Below are 20,785 nucleotides of genomic sequence, written 5' to 3'. Positions count from 1 at the left end.
TCCTTAGTTTGCCCTGAACCACTCGTCCACATATCCGTGGTTAAGTAGACAGTGGGAACAACCGCATTTTTCAGAGCACTGAGGACACTTTTTCGTACTTCTCTGTACATCCCGGGTATCGCCTGCCTAGTGAAGTGGAATCTAGACGGGATTTGGTACCGGGGACACAATACCTCCATCAACCGTCTAAATCCCACTCCACTGATGGCGGACACCGGACGCACGTCTAACACCAACATAGCTGTCAAGGATGCAGTTATCCGCTTTGCTATAGGATGACTGCTGTCATACTTCATGCTCATGGCAAACGACTGTTGTACGGTCAATTGTTTAGTGAAAGACGTAGCGGTCTTACGACTTCCCCTCTGGGAAGATGACCGACTCCCAGCAGCAACAGCAGCAGCGGCAGTAGTAGGCGTACCGCTGCAGGATCCTCCGGAAGAATCCCAGATTGAAGAGGACTCAGTCATGCCGGTGACATGGCCTGCAGGACTATCTCTGATCGAGATCCTGGAGGAAATTGACGAGGAGGGTGTTGCTGGTGTGGATACAACAGGACCAAGGGATTTAGGTGTCCCTGGACTGCTGACGGTCCTAGCCACAGTTCCTGAACTAAACACTGAATTATGAAGGGTCTTCATGTGACGTAGAAGGGAGGATGTCCCTAGGTGGCCAAGATCCTTACCCCTGCTTATTGCAGCTTTACATAAACTACATATGGCAATACAATTGTTGTCCGGATTGGGATAGAAATAATTCCAGACCGAAGAGGTGGATTTTTTGGTCTTCTGCCCAGGCATGACGATGGGCTTTTTCATCCCATGGACAACAACTGTTTCCCCCCCAGGTGCCTCATTTAAGATAACCACATCAGCATCCTCCTCGTCAAGTTCCTCCTCAGCGCCAGCTACATCAATATCCTCCTCCCGGTGTACAACATTGACACCTTCATTATCCAAATCTGTAACTGCACTGTGGGTGATCCTTCCAGCATATGCAGAGGGCGTGCTGCAAATGGTGGAAGGAGCCACTTCTACCCGTACAGTGATGGGAAGGTCAGGCTTCGCAACCACCAACACCCTTGAACTCCCCTTGGGGATTTGTGATGACATCTCTTTAGAAGGCAGAGTTGTTTGCTGTGTTGTTGATGACAGCTTAACTCTCTTAAATTTTTTAGAGGGGGGGGGAGGAGGTGGGCTTAGATCGTTGTGTGAAGCTGAACCACTAGTCATGAACACGGGCCAGGGCCTAAGCCGTTCCTTGCCACTCTGTGTCGTAAATGGCATATTGGCAAGTTTACGTTTCTCCTCAGATGATTACAATTTCTTTTTTTTTATCATTTTAGTGACCTTTGGCTTTTTGGATTTTACATGCGCTCTACTATGAAATTGGGCATCGGCCTTGGCAGACGACGTTGATGGCATTTCATCGTCTATGTCATGACTAGTGGCAGCAGCTTCAGCATTAGGAGGAAGTGGTTCTTGATCTTTCCCTACTTTATCCTCCAAATTTTGGTACTCCATTATATGCAGCACAAGAGAGCGTACCCCTAAACCACACACACTCGGCAAATCCTTTAAAAATTATATGCGGCACAGGAGAGTACCACTGGACTGGAGTTATACAGCAGTACCAATGGACTTATACTGCAGGATCAGTGAATGTATTTATTATATTGCAGGACTTATAGTCTTATACTGCAGGATCAGTGAACGTAGTTATTATATTGCAGGACTTATAGTCTTATACTGCAGGATCAGTGAACGTAGTTATTATATTGCAGGACTTATAGTCTTATACTGCAGGATCAGTGAACGTAGTTATTATATTGCAGGACTTATAGTCTTATACTGCAGGATCAGTGAACGTAGTTATTATATTGCAGGACTTATAGTCTTATACTGCAGGATCAGTGAACGTAGTTATTATATTGCAGGACTTATAGTCTTATACTGCAGGATCAGTGAACGTAGTTATTATATTGCAGGACTTATAGTCTTATACTGCAGGATCAGTGAACGTAGTTATTATATTGCAGGACTTATAGTCTTATACTGCAGGATCAGTGAACGTAGTTATTATATTGCAGTACCAATGGATTTATACTGCAGGATCAGTGAACTTCTATAGCAGTACCACTGTACTGGACACAGGACAACACCACTGGAATAATGGCAGCACCACCACTGGACTGAGCAGGACACAGTACAGGACAGCACCACTGGACTCAGCAGGACAGAGCACAGGACACCACCACTGGACTGACCAGGACAGAACCACAGTAATGACCAGGACAGAGGACACCACTAACTAACACACCAGGAATGACCAGGACAGAGGACACCACTAACTAACACACCAGGAATGACCAGGACAGAGGACACCACTAACTAACACAACCTCCCTCTTCCCTGATCAATGCCCGAGTGAAGATGGCGGCGGCAAGCGGGGAATATAAAGAATCCGAATCTCGCAAGATCCGACGGTGGGATTATGACTTAATGCCTCATTTTGAGTTTCGAGTCCGCAGGTAATACCCGAACAGTGCTCGGATCGGGCTCGGATCCGCACTGTTCGGGGCTGTTCGGATTCAGCAAATCCGAGCCCGCTCATCTCTGATTTTGATAGTAGTCGATTAACCTACCAGTACTCCACACAGATAAGGCCATGGTCAGGAATCAAACTCATGACCCCAGTGCTGTGAGGCAGAAGTACTAACCACTGAGCCACCATGCTGCTCCTTAGGAATTTGTCAGGTAAAAATGCCAGGGTTCGTGTTCTTAACCCTGGATTGATAAATGCTCTAATGCAAAAAATATAGAAATATCTTTTAATTTCAACTAAATTGACCCCTCCAAAGTGTGTTGATTGGCAAGTAGTTACCTCCCAAAATTTGATTGGCCTAAACAACACCCCCAACAATCCACCAAACCCCACATCGATCTGACAACCAAGCCCACATTATGACAAAGCCCTGCCCCCTTGTATTAAACCACATCCCTTTTAGGGTCTGGCAAACTGAACTGTCACACCAAAATTGGCACTATTGGGAGGTAAGCAAATAAGAATGGAAAACACACACTACCCCCTCCGATGGTGCATTGAAACTGTCCAGTGTATGAGGGAATGTGATACACCCGTGTCTCTTACGTTGTAAAGCATTTGTCATCATGGAATGCTGCAATTAGCATAACCCAAGTTGGAGACAGTTTTTAATTATTCTTGATTGCTTATCACATAATTGAGCAACAGTAATTTTCGGAGTCCTGGGGTGTAAACACTAATTATTCCACACTGAGCATATTTATATCATTGCATTAATCAACTTCCTCTTATATGTGAGTATATTTAAAGTTACTTTTAATAAGGGATAATAGAAAGGTCTACTTGACAGCAAAAATAACTTGCTATTCTAAGCTAACACTATGTTTGCTATATATTGTAGCTTGAAATGTTTCCTCAGTTGAGACTGAACTTTAAAGAAAACATAGAGCTAGAAGCATCATTTGATTGGAGCTTGTAGCCCATGTACGCTGGCTCACGCATGTTCATATCCACATAGGCGGATCGGGCAAAGCGGTTAGATAACCCTTTTAAAATGGGCAGACAACATGGGCCAAGTGGTTCTTATCTGCTGTCAAATTCTGTGTTTCTTACCACTCCGTTCCAGTACTGGTTGAATATCGCCAAGATGCCCTGTTGATATTTTACTTATAAGTTGATTTTTTAATCTCTGCGATATTTTGATAAATGGGGGTCTTAGTGTATGTTAGGCATGGTGCTGCAAATTATTGGGAAAAATATCTTATTGGGAAAACCCCCAAATCCTAAGTATTATGGATAATTTATCCCATACCACAGGCACACACTTAAGGGGGGGTGGGGACTCCTACTGCCAAGAACACCCAGCACCACCATCTGCACACAAAGGTGGTTAGTCAATTATGAGTAAATTTATTATTATTATTATTATATTATTATTATTATTATTATTATTATTATTATTATTATTTTTATTATTCTCTTTTATTTATAATAAGTCTGCATTGCCATACAAGACCTTTACAGTAGTATACAATGTACACACAACAACATTGTATAACACTTACATAATACATGAAAAACAGAACAATACAAATATCAGACATACTGATTAAACAAATTACACACAGATAGCTTGTAACTTAAAAATGTAGATCAAGTTATTTACAGGACCATGAGTAAGAGTGCTGGTTATGTCCAAGGTGAAGTAGGCCGAGCTCAAGTTGACAGGGCTGGGGAAGCAGGCCTAGAGGTACAGAGGGTGATGGAATGAGTTTTAAGGACGCACTTGCAGCCTTGAAAAATAGAGACTAACCTGTAAGATCATGGGAGTTCGTATCACAGGTGGGGAGCAGCCCGTGCAAAGTCCTGGAGGTGGGAGTGGGACGGTGGTCATTGGCAGAGTGGATGGGCGGTAAAGAGTTTTGGTAGAGATAAGCTTGGAGATGTGGGGGGAGGGGGAGCATCGATTGAGAAGTTTGTAGGTGAGGTTCAGGAGTTTAAATTGAATTCTGTAGGTCACAGAGAGCCGGTGTAGTAACTGGAAGATAAGGACAACAGAGATAAGGCAGGCGGTAGTAGCACTGACAATAGACTTAAGAAGGACAAGGCCAGAGAGAAGAAGGTTACAGTAATCAAGGCAAAATATTATAAGGCAGTGAATAAGAGTTTTGGTGGCTTCCATTGTGCGGAAGGGTCGGATGTATTCCGGAGGTGGAGGAATTGGAGACAAACTGAATGTGAGCTTTGAAGGACATGAAGGAGTTGAGGGTGACCCCTAGGATGCGGACTTGAGGAACAGTAAAGAGGGTAATGTTATCAACAGAAAGGGAGAGGGGGGAGAGTGAAGGAGCCCTGGAGGGGGATGGAAGACGATTATTTCAGTTTTGAAAATATTTAATTTAAGAATGTGCGGGGACATCCAAGATGAGATGGCCGAGAGACAGCAGGAGACACAAGACATAAAGGAAGGGGAGAGGTCAGGGGAGGAAGATAGATTTGGGTGTCATCAGCATAAAGGTGGTACTGGAGACCAAATAAGCTGATGAGGTCACCAAGGAAGGAGGCGTAGAGGGAGAAGAGCATGGGGGCTAAGAACTGAACCTTTGGTGGGACCCCAACAGATAAGAGAAGAGGGGGGCAGGTGGAGTTGGTTGCAGAGACTGAAAATAAGTGGTTATGAGGTAGGAGGAAAACCAGGAGAACATTATGTCACATAGACCTATAGATTGGAAAGTTTGCAAAAGGAGGTAGTGGTAGACGGTATTGAAGGCAGCACAGGGGCCGAGAAGGATAAAAAGGGAGAAGTGTCCCTTATATTTGGTGACGGTCGTTAGTAATGTTAGTGAGGGCAGTTTCAGTAGAGTGGAGGGAGCGAAATCCATATTGGAGTGGGTGGAGGAGGCAGTGAGATGAGAGGAAGAAGGTGAGGCAGTTGTAGACAGCCCGTTGGAGAAGTTTGGAGACAAGAGGAAGGAGGGAATAGGACAGTAATTAGACAGAGAGAGAGGAAGGGCCGGCGGACTTTTATTTGAGTATCGGAGAGACAACAGCATGTTTGAAGGAGGAGGGGAAGGTAAAGTTCATTTAGTAACCAATATTGACTGTGATCGTTAATGTGTACGTTTACCTTGACGGTGGGAAAAGATGATATTAATATGAGGCATTACCTTAATTTCTATTTGCATTGTCTTGAAGCGTTACAGTATGTTGCACGTCATTTGCAGTATATGTTCTAAGTGCACAAACACACAAGGAAATTGTAGACATAAAAAACAACAACAAGATTTTACCTGCACCAATGACATATTGGAAACTCCCATTGTTATAAAGATCTTTGGTCTCTACGGTAAATGTACCTTCCATTCTTACTGCAGTACAGAATGTACCTGAAACACACAATGTGTGCTGGACACAGCTAACCGTAGAGAACAGGCTATTGTATTGTAACACCCCCTTGTGTATTAAGCGTTGTGAGGGTATATATATATATTGAACCACGCAGATGCTTCTCACCTTGGTACTTGGTTTTCAGTGCCTCCACCCGAATCTCTGCTTTCTCTTCTGGGGGGTGTTCAAAAGATACACCAGGGGAAGATTCGGGAAACCCCCTGCCCAGTATTAACACTCTGTGACAAAATGTGTGCTGCAAAAGCCAGCCAGGCACATTTATTTAAATGGAAATCCTAAATGCAGCTTTGTAATTTTATAGAAAAATATACTTTGGTATAATTTGAAATAATAGTGCAAACAATACAATACAGTAATAAAACAAGTGTGGATGAAAGTGGCGCACCACTTCTTACTATGCACACCAAGTTAACACAAAAACACGCAATAAATCAATAACAGCATACAATATAATATAATATATAACAATATAACCATTAACTGTCACAGCTTTATACACATGAAAAAATATATCAGATATCTTACTTGCTCCTGATACTGTGAATATCTTGCAGGGTGAATTTATATATTTTCCCTTATAGCCCTACAATGTACTGCCAAACACACACAGCAGTATTCAAACACACCACACAAATAGAGCAGTGCACTGCAAGTTGGGGCCCTTCTGTATGTATGCAGCATGGCATGGAAACATCATGTGTCCAGTTTGCAGATTTTGGAGGTCTTTAAATCACTTGCAGTGAGGTACAGCAGTCACAGTATGCAGACCCTCCTCTAGCAACAACTGTAAAATCCTTTCTAATTTGTATCCTGGGACTTGTAGTTCCACAAGTGCTGATTAGACACACACTTGGTGCATATTTACCTGCCCACCCATCTATCCCTAACTCTTCAGCCCTTGTGGCCAGATATAGTCCAAACCCCACTTGAACAACAACAGATAGATAAAAATAACCAGTAACTTATCTGCACCAGTGTGTCACAGGTCTGAACTTGATTATCTCCAAAATGGCTGACTTGTAAAATGTCCTTCTTCAGAGATGCCTGCAAACCTCCTCCTACAGCTTCAAACTGTGGCTTCCAGCAGGTTCTGTTCAGAACTGCACCGAGTTTTGATATCTCTGCAGACTGCTCTCTCTGCTCAGATCACTCATCCAGTGCCCTCCTGCCTAGGGTCACCTATCTGAACTGGTCACACAGCTCAGTCTCCTTCGGCTCCGCCCCCTCTTCATAACAGGTTTCTGGGAGATGTAGTTCCTTCTCCTTGACTGGTAAATAGCTATATGCATCTCTTTTCTTACTGATGCAATTGTGATTATTAGCCCCTGGGTGCTCAAGTCCAACTGCAGCATCCCCAGGGGTTACACACTCCCCCTGTGGGGCAAGTCCACAATGAACAAATGATGAGGCTTGTCCCACATCCTGCAAATTTAAAGGGGTTAAGACATCCTGTCTAAATACACTTCCACATCCATACACAACATGCCCTGGCATAACAGATATGGGAGTCAGATATGGCCACTGATAGACCCAGCTAGGATGAATCACCTTAGGAATCTCAGTCATATGACCTAGACTATCATAAGTCAACATCATTGGGGCTCTAGGGGTCCTTTTAGGCCGACCCTGGACTGGTGGGTTCCCTTCCTCTCCCCCCAACACCCTGTTGGGGCGTTCAGTGCATCCTCCATCTGGATCAACGACGTCCCCATCCATGTCAACTTCCTGGTTAGAGCCTTCCTCTACTGAACACTGAGAATCCAACCGTCCAGCTACTCTTGGGTTGACACTTTCATCTGAAATGGCAGGCATAGTTCTCCTTTCTTCTACTTGTGGAGGTCTTACAGCGGCCCCCTCGGTAGACCTAGTGAGCCTTCTGATATCTTGTCTCCAATCTATTTCTCCCAATTTACCTGGAGCATCATACCCCCAATCATCTCCATCATCTTCTTCTGTGGTCGGTTCTCTGATTCGCCGTGATCTTCTGGGTGTGGACACGTTTGGCTCATCTGTTTCAGGCTCCTCCCAAAACCGGACACCATCTCTGATGGGAAGCAAATGTTGTCGATGGTATGTCTTTATAGGGCCTGTTAGCCCCTCGGGCCTAATTCGATAGGCTGGGATGTCTGGCAATTTTGCAACCACAACATGAGGATCCTTTCGCCAACGATTGGCTAACTTGTGTTTCCCCGGGAGGCCCAAGTGTCTAAGTAAAACCCTGTCACCTGGCTCCAGAATATGCTCCTTGACCTGTAGATCATAACGACCCTTGTTTCGTTGTCCAGCTTTTGATGCAGCTGCTTCCGCTAGTCTGTAGGCCTCCATTAGTTCTTGTTTCAGCTGCTCCACATATTTCAAATGGGGCTTTTCTTGGGGATCAGCAGTGTCCATTCCAAAACAGATATCGATTGGTAATCTAGCCTCCCTTCCAAACATTAAGAGATATGGGGAGTACCCCGTGGACTCGTTTTTCGTGCAATTGTAGGCGTGGACCAAATGGCTGATGTGCCTACTCCAATGTGCCTTTTTTTTAGTGTCCAAAGTGCCCATCATGCTGAGAAGGGTCCGATTAAATCTCTCCGGCTGCGGATCTCCTTGGGGATGGAAAGGAGTAGTCCTGGACTTCTTTATCCCGCAGACCTCGCACAGTTCTTTTATTAGCTTGCTCTCAAAATCCCGACCCTGATCTGAATGAATGCGGGCAGGCAGTCCATAGTGGACAAAGAACTTTTCCCATAGGATTTTTGCCACGGTCACAGCTCTCTGGTCTTTTGTCTGGTAGGCTTGAGCATAACGGGTGTAATGATCTGTCACCACTAGAATGTTACACTTGTTGCTTTCATCCGGTTCCACTGATAGAAAGTCAATACAGACTAACTCTAAAGGCCCATTGCTGGATATATTCTTTAAGGGGGCAGCCTTTTCTGGGAGGGATTTTCGAAGTATGCATGTCCCACAAGATTTACAATAACTCTCAATGTCTATCTCCATTTTCGGCCAGTAGAATCTATCTGAAATTAAACTCATGGTCTTCTCTATTCCCAGGTGGCCGTGTTTATCATGCAACGCACGGAGAACCATGGGACGGTGCTTCTTTGGCAATACTAGCTGTTTCCTCTCTCTGCCATCTTTGCGGCTGGTTTCTCTATACAGTAGCCCCTGCTTCACCACCAATGACTCTCTCTGTCTGCTTAGCAAAATAGCTTCCTCTGTTTTCAAACTACTCGGGTGGATTCTTTGTCTGTGTTTAACAGACCACCTAACTGCTGCTATAGAGGAGTCATTCTGCTGATCTTCTTTGACTTGGCTTGAACTCAACTTCTGAAGATCACTGAGCTCCATTTGACTCAGCCAGCAATATTGTCTTGGTAGTGCATCTGTCGTTGCCCCTAGAGCTGTTAAGCATTCTTTGACTGGAGGCACGACCACACGTCCCTCGTGACACATCCCCTTCACCTCTGGAGCTGGCAACTCTATCCATTCTTCTTCCTGAGATTCCACAAACCTTCCCGGTAATCTTGACAAAGCATCGGCATCTACATTTCTTCTCCCAGGCCTGTACACAGTGAGGAACAGTTCGCTTTGATCCTCATCAGTTTTCCTAGTACTGGAGGGTGACTGAGAATTCTCTTCCCTGGCCTGAGGGAATACTTGTCGGTTAATATCTCCATCTGGGAGTTCAGCATTAAGAGGTGCTGCGACTAGCTGTTTTGGCTTTAACGGTATCACAATATGCCATTGTTGTTTTTGTGGCCCAGAAACGAGGGAGGGAAGAAAATCTTTATCCAATTCTGCTTGCGTCTCACAGAGGATCAGACTGGTCTTATGCTGATCTCTACCTTTCCATCCAAGGATTTTAGGATGTTCTACCCCATAAATCCTGTGGAGCACATGCAGGACTTCCTCATCTGTCACTCCCTGAGAGTCACCATAGATCCCTAAACATCGAGTTGGGGCCACAGTCTGTTGTTCACACCACAGAAACACTTCTTCTCTTATACTATCCATGACGTCTGTGCTGATGGGTTTCACTGAGTGTGTCTTCAGTATCTCAGCAGTGCCTCCACTGTAACACCCCCTTGTGTATTAAGCGTTGTGAGGGTATATATATATATTGAACCACGCAGATGCTTCTCACCTTGGTACTTGGTTTTCAGTGCCTCCACCCGAATCTCTGCTTTCTCTTCTGGGGGGTGTTCAAAAGATACACCAGGGGAAGATTCGGGAAACCCCCTGCCCAGTATTAACACTCTGTGACAAAATGTGTGCTGCAAAAGCCAGCCAGGCACATTTATTTAAATGGAAATCCTAAATGCAGCTTTGTAATTTTATAGAAAAATATACTTTGGTATAATTTGAAATAATAGTGCAAACAATACAATACAGTAATAAAACAAGTGTGGATGAAAGTGGCGCACCACTTCTTACTATGCACACCAAGTTAACACAAAAACACGCAATAAATCAATAACAGCATACAATATAATATAATATATAACAATATAACCATTAACTGTCACAGCTTTATACACATGAAAAAATATATCAGATATCTTACTTGCTCCTGATACTGTGAATATCTTGCAGGGTGAATTTATATATTTTCCCTTATAGCCCTACAATGTACTGCCAAACACACACAGCAGTATTCAAACACACCACACAAATAGAGCAGTGCACTGCAAGTTGGGGCCCTTCTGTATGTATGCAGCATGGCATGGAAACATCATGTGTCCAGTTTGCAGATTTTGGAGGTCTTTAAATCACTTGCAGTGAGGTACAGCAGTCACAGTATGCAGACCCTCCTCTAGCAACAACTGTAAAATCCTTTCTAATTTGTATCCTGGGACTTGTAGTTCCACAAGTGCTGATTAGACACACACTTGGTGCATATTTACCTGCCCACCCATCTATCCCTAACTCTTCAGCCCTTGTGGCCAGATATAGTCCAAACCCCACTTGAACAACAACAGATAGATAAAAATAACCAGTAACTTATCTGCACCAGTGTGTCACAGGTCTGAACTTGATTATCTCCAAAATGGCTGACTTGTAAAATGTCCTTCTTCAGAGATGCCTGCAAACCTCCTCCTACAGCTTCAAACTGTGGCTTCCAGCAGGTTCTGTTCAGAACTGCACCGAGTTTTGATATCTCTGCAGACTGCTCTCTCTGCTCAGATCACTCATCCAGTGCCCTCCTGCCTAGGGTCACCTATCTGAACTGGTCACACAGCTCAGTCTCCTTCGGCTCCGCCCCCTCTTCATAACAGGTTTCTGGGAGATGTAGTTCCTTCTCCTTGACTGGTAAATAGCTATATGCATCTCTTTTCTTACTGATGCAATTGTGATTATTAGCCCCTGGGTGCTCAAGTCCAACTGCAGCATCCCCAGGGGTTACAGTATAGTGGGTAAAAGCTCTTATTCTCTCTATACACAAACTGCACACTCTGTTACTTTTGTTCAGTAGCTTGTGAAGATTTTTCAGTGGTCACAGTATGGGGCCCTTCGTTCATGTTTGCCCTGGGCTCCATCTAATTAAAACTTCTTATGTACTGTTAGCTCCCTGTTTGCATTATTTCTTTATGATCAATGCATTTAAAGTCACCCCTGTAGCATATAATCATATACAGGCTATAAACTAACTTTAATCACTAGAAGTTCACATAAAAGATTTATAAAAAAATAAAGATATGCCAATCGTCTCAATGTTGTTATTAAAGTACATCTTATACTATGGCAATAAGCAACACTTTGTGACTACACCTTACTTGTTACTCACCAAAAAACAATTCGACCAGTGGCAGAACTACCATGGGTGCATGCTACGGGGCCCCAGGCCAAAGGGGCCCATCCAAGGCCCACATAGGAAACTGCTCACACCCTGCCTTTGACCCTTTGGCTTTATAACATTTTCGGTTTGTACATCTATAAACATTGAACACAATCAATTATAAAATGATATATTGGTAGCAGCGCAGAGGACGTCCATATCTGAGTAAATATATGTTAATGAGACAACCACAACTATGAGAAATGCTGGGAGATGTTTGAGGAAGTGTTGGGTTGTCCTACAAAAAAAAATAGACAACCATAAGACCAAAAAAAAAGAATATTAGGTGCATTTGCTGGATACATCGCTTTCCTATTGATCTTACAATATGAATAAACAAGATATATTTTTGTGTGATACTTGCCTCCATGACTTCTGCCCTTTGTGCTGTTTTCATGGCTCCGTGCAGAGCGTCGCAGGAAAAGTGCTGGAGAAGACAATTGAAGAGTGGATGCGATACAGGGACGACTGCTACGGATGGATGATGAGAACACCACGTCCTCAAGGTTGGCTCTCTGCGCTTTGTTTTACATTGTCAGTATAGCACCCCCGTTATCACTTAACGTGAGGTTAAGGATCATATTTATTTTATTATGATAGCTCGTTATCATCTCCCGGCACAATTCACTCCATGAACCTTCTTGTTTTCACGTTCAGTTTCAAGGACACTGCTGCGGATTTAGTGTATCATCATCATCATCATCATTTACTTATATAGCGCCACTAATTCCGCAGCGCTGTACATAGAACTCACTCACATCAGTCCCTGCCCCATTGGAGCTTACAGTCTAAATTCCCTAACACACACACACACACACACACACACACACACAGACTAGGGTCAATTTGTTAGCAGCCAAATAATCTACTAGTATGTTTTTGGAGTGTGGGAGGAAACTGGAGCACCCGAAGGAAACCCATGCAAGCACAGGGAGAACATACAAACTCCACACAGATAAGGCTATGGTTGGGAATTGAACTCATGACCCCAGTGCTGTGAGGCAGAAGTGCTAACCACTGAGTGTATCTATACAGAACGCATATGGTAGTGCCTAGTCTTTGTACTGTATACTACAATCCCAGTCACTATAGCTGTACTAAACTTGGGAGCAGATTTATCGATTAGCAGAAAGCCCAAATGCTGGTAAAACTGGGTATTTTCACGGCGATGGGACTTTTTCCGCTACGCCCTAAATATGTAGGGATTTTATATATTACTATTTTGAGTATCACATCGATACTTGTCCCTCTGCTATAACTGTCCTACTCGCGCCATCTCTGGATGGCGTTAACAGGAAGAATATACTGCAAAAACAAACTTATTGATTAAAAATGATAATTAAATTAAAAAAAATCATCCTCAATATTTTTAAAGTGAATGAGCAATTTATCTTTTGTTATAGCAGTACAACTTGAAGCTCAAACTGAGTCGATAGAGCAGAGCGGGGGATCCAGTGAGAGAAATAACGCAGCTACCACAGCAATAAAATAATGTTAAATTGTGGCAATAAGTGATTTTTTTTATCATTGCATTAACTAGCGATAAATAAATGATGATTCTCGGTGAGATGGTAAGTGTTACTTTAATAAACAGGCCCGTTATAATGTAATTTTGTGGCATTTAACAACTGAAAGAAAAGGGACATCTGTAGGGACAAAAATACCAAGGGACCGTCCCTGGAACTTAGGGACAGTTGGTAACTAGGGTATTTAAGTGTGTTTTTAAAACTTTTAGACGCTATTGAAATAGTAAATGGTATTTTGTGGTAATGGGTACATTTTAAAACAGTGACTCTTAACTTTTATTTATATGGGCCCAGAGTGAGTCTAGCAGCCAGCTTTGTAGTGGACCCATCACCTACATACAGCCAGAGCAGACCTCTTCATAGGAAAACCGAGGGTGGGGGGGAGGGGGGGTCCTAGTGTCTGGAAACCCCCTCTAAGCCTGGGGCACTGTATAATTGAGGTGGCTGGACCCTGACCCGCTTCACACGGCTCTGCTTGAAAATGGAGAGCTTTGTGCACCTAACAGTGGTGCACGCAGCATTGCCCATGTATATTATGGGGATAGGAAGAGTTGGAGAGCAGCCAAGCACTGTCTAAAATTATAGCCACGGCCCCATGTATGCTGGTCAAGCCCACTGTCGGCGTGGTGTGGAAACCCCCCTCTACAAATCCTGCATTTGCCCCTGCTCTTGTTGGCTGAACCAATAGTCACCCTCTTACTATGAACTAAGGACATGACCTATAGTACAGCCCCATATACCCATATATTTACAATAATCTGAAGAAGCACAAAGTTAATGTCACAGTGCTGGTCATATTCACTCACAATGACTAAGGTGGTATCAAATATGAATACAGCCCTCGACATCGGTAGAAACCTTTACCTTTGCACTCCCTCACCTTCAAACTACTTCTAACAATCTCTAACCCATTGATATGCGAATATCAATGGGTTATCCCTGGTAGATCTGCCCACGAGCAGATTTATCATGATTTGGTGAGTGTAGGTACTGTGTGATTGTAATTGTTTATTGTGTTGTAGTGACTGTCTGTTAGTGCATGATAATTACTGCGGTAGATACACTGCATTCCAGACCCGCTTCCTCTTGTCTCATAGGGCTGCACTGCAATCGTACTTTCGACATGTATGTATGCTTGCCTGATGGAACTCCTGGAGCCATTACCAGTGTACCTTGTCCGTATTACCTTCCATGGTTCCAGAAAGGTATTGTTCTTTTTTTTTTCTGTTTCCTGGAAAAACACTGTTTACAATAAAGATCACTAGGTCCCCTGTTCACAATGGAGACCGCCAATTTGTACCTGAACCAATCTCTAAAATGCAGCCAACTACAGTATATCAGCTTCCATCATAAAGTATAGCAGTCCCATGTGCGCCCTCTAGTGGAGAAAAAGGGAGATATACATCCACACTAGATAAAAATATGGGATTTGTTCACTACAAATTTGTCAAATCATATACTATTAAATATTATACTATGTGGAGGCACTCCTAAGTTCGAAATAATTACTTTTACCAAAAATAAATCTTTATTGGTCCTATATTAAAAACATATTTTCCCAAAGGAATAATTGTACCCAATTGGCGAAATATAAAATATAGTAGTAAAAAAAGTTACAGAAATAATTTTGTGTGAAGAAATCAAAAATATTAAAAATACAATACAATATTAAAAATACAATATAGACCCCATGGTGACTTAAGGTGTGATGTGGGATGAGTAACTAATTTCCAAAATACTAAAACTTTGAGTCACCTATTTTCTGTGCTGGAAGAATTGTCATTTTCCTGAGCGATTGTCCCTTTTCCCCATTTACTAAACAAGGCATACAATTGCAGCTCAGAATGATCAGAATACATAAGCACCAATCAGTGTCACCCAGTGGCCAAATTATTTTGAAAACTGATAAATTGTTCATTTACCAATGTCAACTAATATGTTTTAGACACAACATTTGAGCCGAAACGCTAAGAAACCTTGTTTTGCTCAGCAAGATAAGCCATAATATATAAACTGCATTTTTTATAGCCATTTTTAGCTTGTATTTGGTGAGCAGCAGTCTGCAGACAAGCACAATTGCTGCTTACTGTGCCCTCACTTCAGAGATGGGGGTATATTTACTAAACTGCGGGTTTGAAAAAGTGGAGATGTTGCCTATAGCAACCAATCAGATTCTAGCTCTCATTTTGTAGAATGTACTAAATAAATGATAACTAGAATCTGATTGGTTGCTATAGGCAACATCTCCATTTTTTCAAACCCGCAGTTTAGTAAATAAACCCCGTGGTGTCAAATTGCTCTGTAGTCAGTGTTTACACATCAGCTCATGCCCAGTTGGTGAATCCTGTGTGTGTTTTCAGTAAAGCATGGACTGGTATCACGCCGCTGTGGGCTGGACGGCCATTGGGAGATGGTCAATGGGACACGTCCGTGGATGAACGCATCGCAGTGTGAGGAGGAGATGGAGGTGACGAGTGACGAGGTGATGTCAACAAGACCTTTTTTGTAAAGATGTCAATAGCACTGATCTGTTGCAACAATATATCAACCAATGAGAGGTTTGCTTTTATTTGTCTCACCCAACTTGTGTGCTCAAAGCCTTTATCTGATTGGTTACTGTAGACAACACATATTTTAGTATCGGTACCATGTTGCTTGATAAGCCTATGCACTGCATGTGATCAGTGCATGATGACTAGGGTAGAGCATTTTGTATTTGTACTATATTAACCTACTAAAATAATACAAACTGGAAATATGTGAAAACTCTATATTTTGTTCTTATAAGAAGATTCAGCGCTTGGTTTTAGCGTATTGTCTGGAGAAATAATGCATTTGAAACTCTGTTCTTTCTTTTTATCAATAAACATCACTAGAATTATTGTAGCCTAATGATCTCAACTCAGAGAGCATCCACATACAGATATATAAGCCCAGAGCTTGTGTCACAAGAGCAGCGGTATGTCCTGTGAGTGCGCCCGTGTGACATTAGCCTTACCCACTTTAAATTTCGAGGGTTCCCATTTGCTGTATTGTTGTTACGTTGTTGTGGAGTGCTTGAAAAATCTCAGGTTTGATGGGAAGGGTATTGGTGTGGACCAGGTACCTGTGTGATTTTGTGAGTGTATAAGAATGTGACTGGTTTGCGTTTTGATGTCTTTTGTTCTATGTTTTCTCAGGTAGAGACAAGGGACTTTTTGCTTAGTTTCAGAGCTCTATACACTGTTGGATATTCAGTGTCACTGATTGCACTCTTATCGTCCCTGATGATCCTCACCATGTGCAGGTAAATAACATATTGAGTGTTCAGATTTTCCCGACCTCTCTACACTTCCCAGACCCAGGACTGCTCCTCTGCTCATTAATTAATGCACCCAGCACACTTCTTCTGGGGATTTTTAAACCCCATGTATGTCCTTTTGTCATTCCAGGAAGCTGCGTTGTACCAGGAACTACATCCATGCCAACCTATTCTTCTCCTTCGCTCTGCGTGGAATATCCGTCATTGCTAAGGATATTCTGCTGGAGAAGAGATGGGGCATGCAGACCGTTGAGGTCTCAGATTGGGAGATTCTAATTAGCAACGAGGTCAGAGTCATAGTATTCTACTTCTCATGACTGTAGGATTTCCTGCACCTCTGTAGAACTACAGATATTTGGAGATGTATATCTTTAGCTGGCGTTGTCTTTTCCGAATTTCCCCCAATAGAAATAAAGATTAAATGGAATATCTAACAGGGCTTGAAATTTGACTTTTGTTATTTACTTTAACGTTTAAAGGACCAGTAAAATTGACATTTCACTGCAGATCTGTGAAAATATACAGTAATAACTCCCGAAATGACTAATTCCGCAGCGCTGTACAGAGAACTCACTCACATCAGTCCCTGCACCATTGGGGCTTACAGTCTAAATCCCCTAACATACACACAGACAGACTAGGGTCAATTTGTTAGCAGCCAATTAACCTACCAGTATGTTTTTGGAGTGTGAGAGGAAACCGGAGCACCTGGAGCAAACCCACACATACACGGGGAGAACAAACAAACTCCACACAGATAAGACCATGGTTGGGAATTGAACTCATGACCCCAGTGCTGTAAGGCAGAAGTGCTAACCACTGAGCCACCGTGCTGCTCATATGTTTAAGACAGTGTCCTAATGGGATCTGATGCATGTCATATAGCAGAGAATGCAGTCATTTCAGCTCCTGTGACATCACCGTCCTGCCCCTTTTGTATCTATCCACCAATCCACACAGTGCATTTCTGCAAAGCAATTCTACAAAGCTGTCGGTGCGTCTGTGTCTGGTTAGTTAAAGAATCACATCCCTCCTAATATGGCAAATGCTGCATAGGAGTGGAGCATGGTGGACTTAGCACCTCCAGTTATTTCATGTATATTATTCAGCTCAGTAATATGCAGCCTTTGATGTATATTAATGTGAAAAAGAAGCTTTATTTGCTCTTTAATGTCAATTACATTTGTTATTTGGATTTCCACTAAAACACAGTGGATCTCATTTACGAAGCACAAAACGGCTGATGCTCTGTGCAAAATCCTCTTTTGTGATTCCCCGAACCTTGATTCATACATGGCCTTGGGGAGCAAAATGGCAGCAATTGTAGGGGAGAAGTTTGCAACGGCCAATGAAAAAGTTTAAGTGAGGGCGTTCTTTGGTAAGGAGGAAGTAGGTGCACCGGGGGTGCCCAGGGTTGTAGAGCAATGAAAAGCTGATATTTCATTTTACAGAGCAATGTTAGATCAACGGGTGGACAGAGTGTATTTTAGGGACATTTCCTGTCCGCCAAAGGAATGGATTTGTGGAGCGGCTCCGAGGTACCAGAGATCGGGTCTTGTCCTATACATTTAATGTGCCGCATTTTGTGTCTCTCCATCTGCACTTTGGTGGAGATGCACTTTTCTGGGTTACGGTTTGACCAATATAAAACAAATCATCAAACACAGAAAGGTGCCACTATAATAAAGTCAGTCCAGATGAATTATAGAAATGTACAGACAGATTTTGCATTTGGAAGGGGGGGGAGCGGTGTCCTTGCTCAGTATTTGAGTGCTACATGCAAAAGAAGACAGCATTTCCCCTGCATGCAAAAAAATAACGCAACTGCACCTCTTGTATCTGAGGATGGTTTGTACAGCTGCAAGTTTGCACCCTTTAGCTGGAAGTGCTCCTAATTGTAAATAATTCCCTGGTGTGTCCCACACATGAACGGATAGTACAGATAAAACCTCTCTCTGTCACAGGCCGCAGTTGGATGTCGCACAGCCCAGGTGATTATGCAATACTGCATCCTGGCCAATCATTACTGGTTCGTGGTGGAGGCCGTCTACCTATACAAGCTCCTTATCGGTGCAGTGTTCTCCGAGAAGAACAATTACACTATATACCTGTATCTCGGATGGGGTAAGTAACTAATGGGGATGGCTGACCCCTAGGACTTAGAAGTCAAATGAAAATGAGTTATACCAACAATCTCCTGTTTACTGGCATCTTATGTTCTCATTGATGCTCCCTTGAGTTGCTCTAGATAAAGTATAGATACTATAATATAAATATTTAACAATCAGTGTAAGATACATATATTCATGTATTTGATAGGCTATATGTAGTGACTTAGGTCAGTTAATAATCTGCCTTTGCTGTCTGTGAGCTGTCAATAGGTTCCCTTTAAAAGAAAACGTTTCCCGCCTGCTACCACTTGTGCCATGAACTGCGCTCAGTATTCACAGGTTCCAGGATGGCCTAATTTTACAATTAGAAAACGGGGGGGGGGGGGGGGGGGGCACTTATTTTGGAATCCTCTCCTAGAAAATTGTGTTTTAGGGCTTGCTCTTGAAAAATGAGTAAAAACATATGAAAACGAATGCCACTTTAGATGAATTTCAGTGTTTTTGTTTTAACACGTTTCCATACTCTTTCATGCATTGTGCTTTTCCCAATATAATCTATTGTACTTGTAGCGTTAATGCGTAAGAAATAGGTTGTGTTGGGTTGTAAACTCCAGGAGCTCTCAACGCTATTTACTGGCGCAGAGAGCCAAGAACTGTGACATGCTGAAGTGGGGGTGGCACTGGAGAGGTGGAGCACCGCCCACTGGGTATGTTTATTTTGGGATCCTGTCCTGGAAGAATAATTGGCGGGGGGCGTTTTTTTATCCAAACATGTCTTTTTTAAAAAAAATAAAATAAACAAAATCCTCAGTCAGAGCCCATTTGTAGACTTGAAATGAAGACCTCTGTTGTAATTAGCACCTGCCATAATTGTACAGCATAACTCCCAACAGTTGGGTAGGCGGCATCAGGACAGGGGGCATGGCCAAATCATGATGGGGACGTGCCTAGTGCTTCCACAAACTTTCCCACCCGTGGGACAAAGCCGGGAACGGGATGGCGAGGAAACCAGGAGGGTTGGGTGATATGGTACAGTGTCCAGCACACTAGGTCCATCTAATGCAGTCATGGGCAACAGGGGGCCCCCCGAGCCTTCACCTGCTGCCCCTAGCTCCTTCCTGCTTTATTATATATAATATATATTTTTATTACAGATGTCTGTCTTTGATTAAATCTATTGCTTTAACTTATTACCGAGATGTAGGGTAATGTGCGGCCCTTTTGAAGGTTAGAGGGTCTCACATGCGGCCCCCGTAGTGTTTCAGGTTGCCCATCGCTGATGCACCAAGTCCACGTCACGGACAAATGTCTCTGAATTAGGTGCTATCACCGTCCATTCAGGGATCCCCAGCTGTGCAGGTTGTGTGAGTCATTTGTGTTGGTGTTTTGATGGCAGGAAGAGCAGACAGAAAACTAAGGGGGACAAATTACTGCTAGTCAGAAAAGAACATGATAGTGACAAGAGCTGTAGCTCATCCGTATCCTGCCCGCAGGGAATATTGTACAAAACGACCAATTACTATGTTCTTCCTACTTATTGACCAGTTGGAATCACCTGGAATGGATTTATTAATTGATATTTGAAAAAGATATATTTAAACATCAATTAACTTGAAGATCAGTAGGAAGAATGGGAGCAGACCACTGTACGCTGGGTGACGGGTGATGTTATGAGGTATGGGAGGGAACATGACAATTGCAGTGTTTACAGACTATCGCTTAAGATCCCCTCTCTGTCTCTCTTCCAGGGACTCCGGTTTTGTTTGTAGTCCCCTGGATGACACTAAAGTATCTCAAGGAAAACAAAGAGTGAGTGAAAGCACCCGCAGTAATGAAAATAGATGATAACGATTTATAATGATCAGATTATGCTTTCTAGTATTTATCTGCAACAATATAACTGTTCACATTGTGCTATAATCTGGTTTAAGAAGAGTAATATATTAAATGATTTTATATTTTATTCACAGTTTATTCCTCCTGTCAGTGGAATTCTTTCACCTCCTTTCAGTCATCCAGTGATTAACGCTAAGTTGCTCTTTTGCTGTTTTCCCCTCTTATATCG

General features: G+C 42.9%; 2 protein-coding genes across 2 annotated transcripts in view; one reads left to right on the top strand and one right to left on the bottom strand.

Annotated features, from left to right (window-relative positions):
- LOC142097513 (glucagon receptor-like) overlaps window positions 1-20,785 on the top strand; it is a 45,079-nt gene that overhangs the window by 5,612 nt on the left and 18,682 nt on the right. Inside the window, exons 2-8 of the mRNA XM_075179405.1 lie at window positions 12,192-12,288; window positions 14,406-14,513; window positions 15,669-15,790; window positions 16,488-16,594; window positions 16,740-16,896; window positions 18,574-18,733; window positions 20,469-20,529. Of these exons, the coding sequence (XP_075035506.1) occupies window positions 12,192-12,288; window positions 14,406-14,513; window positions 15,669-15,790; window positions 16,488-16,594; window positions 16,740-16,896; window positions 18,574-18,733; window positions 20,469-20,529 (812 nt within the window). The remainder of the gene's footprint in view (window positions 1-12,191; window positions 12,289-14,405; window positions 14,514-15,668; window positions 15,791-16,487; window positions 16,595-16,739; window positions 16,897-18,573; window positions 18,734-20,468; window positions 20,530-20,785) is intronic.
- On the bottom strand, window positions 5,998-11,321 carry LOC142097511 (uncharacterized). The gene is made up of 3 exons (XM_075179401.1): window positions 10,511-11,321; window positions 6,478-10,220; window positions 5,998-6,187 (listed from the first exon to the last, which is right to left on the bottom strand). Exon 2 carries the CDS (start codon window positions 9,958-9,960, stop codon window positions 7,132-7,134), a length of 2,829 nt encoding a protein of 942 aa, XP_075035502.1. The 5' UTR covers window positions 9,961-10,220; window positions 10,511-11,321; the 3' UTR covers window positions 5,998-6,187; window positions 6,478-7,131.

Source organism: Mixophyes fleayi, chromosome 7 (assembly GCF_038048845.1).
Source record: "Mixophyes fleayi isolate aMixFle1 chromosome 7, aMixFle1.hap1, whole genome shotgun sequence".
NCBI classification, from domain to species: domain Eukaryota; kingdom Metazoa; phylum Chordata; class Amphibia; order Anura; family Limnodynastidae; genus Mixophyes; species Mixophyes fleayi.
This window is presented reverse-complemented; position numbering and strand designations above follow the sequence as displayed.

Excerpts from the sequence above, each read along its gene's own strand:
- LOC142097511 (XM_075179401.1), bottom strand. The coding sequence starts at position 9,960 with ATGGATAGTATAAGAGAAGAAGTGTTTCTGTGGTGTGAACAACAGACT.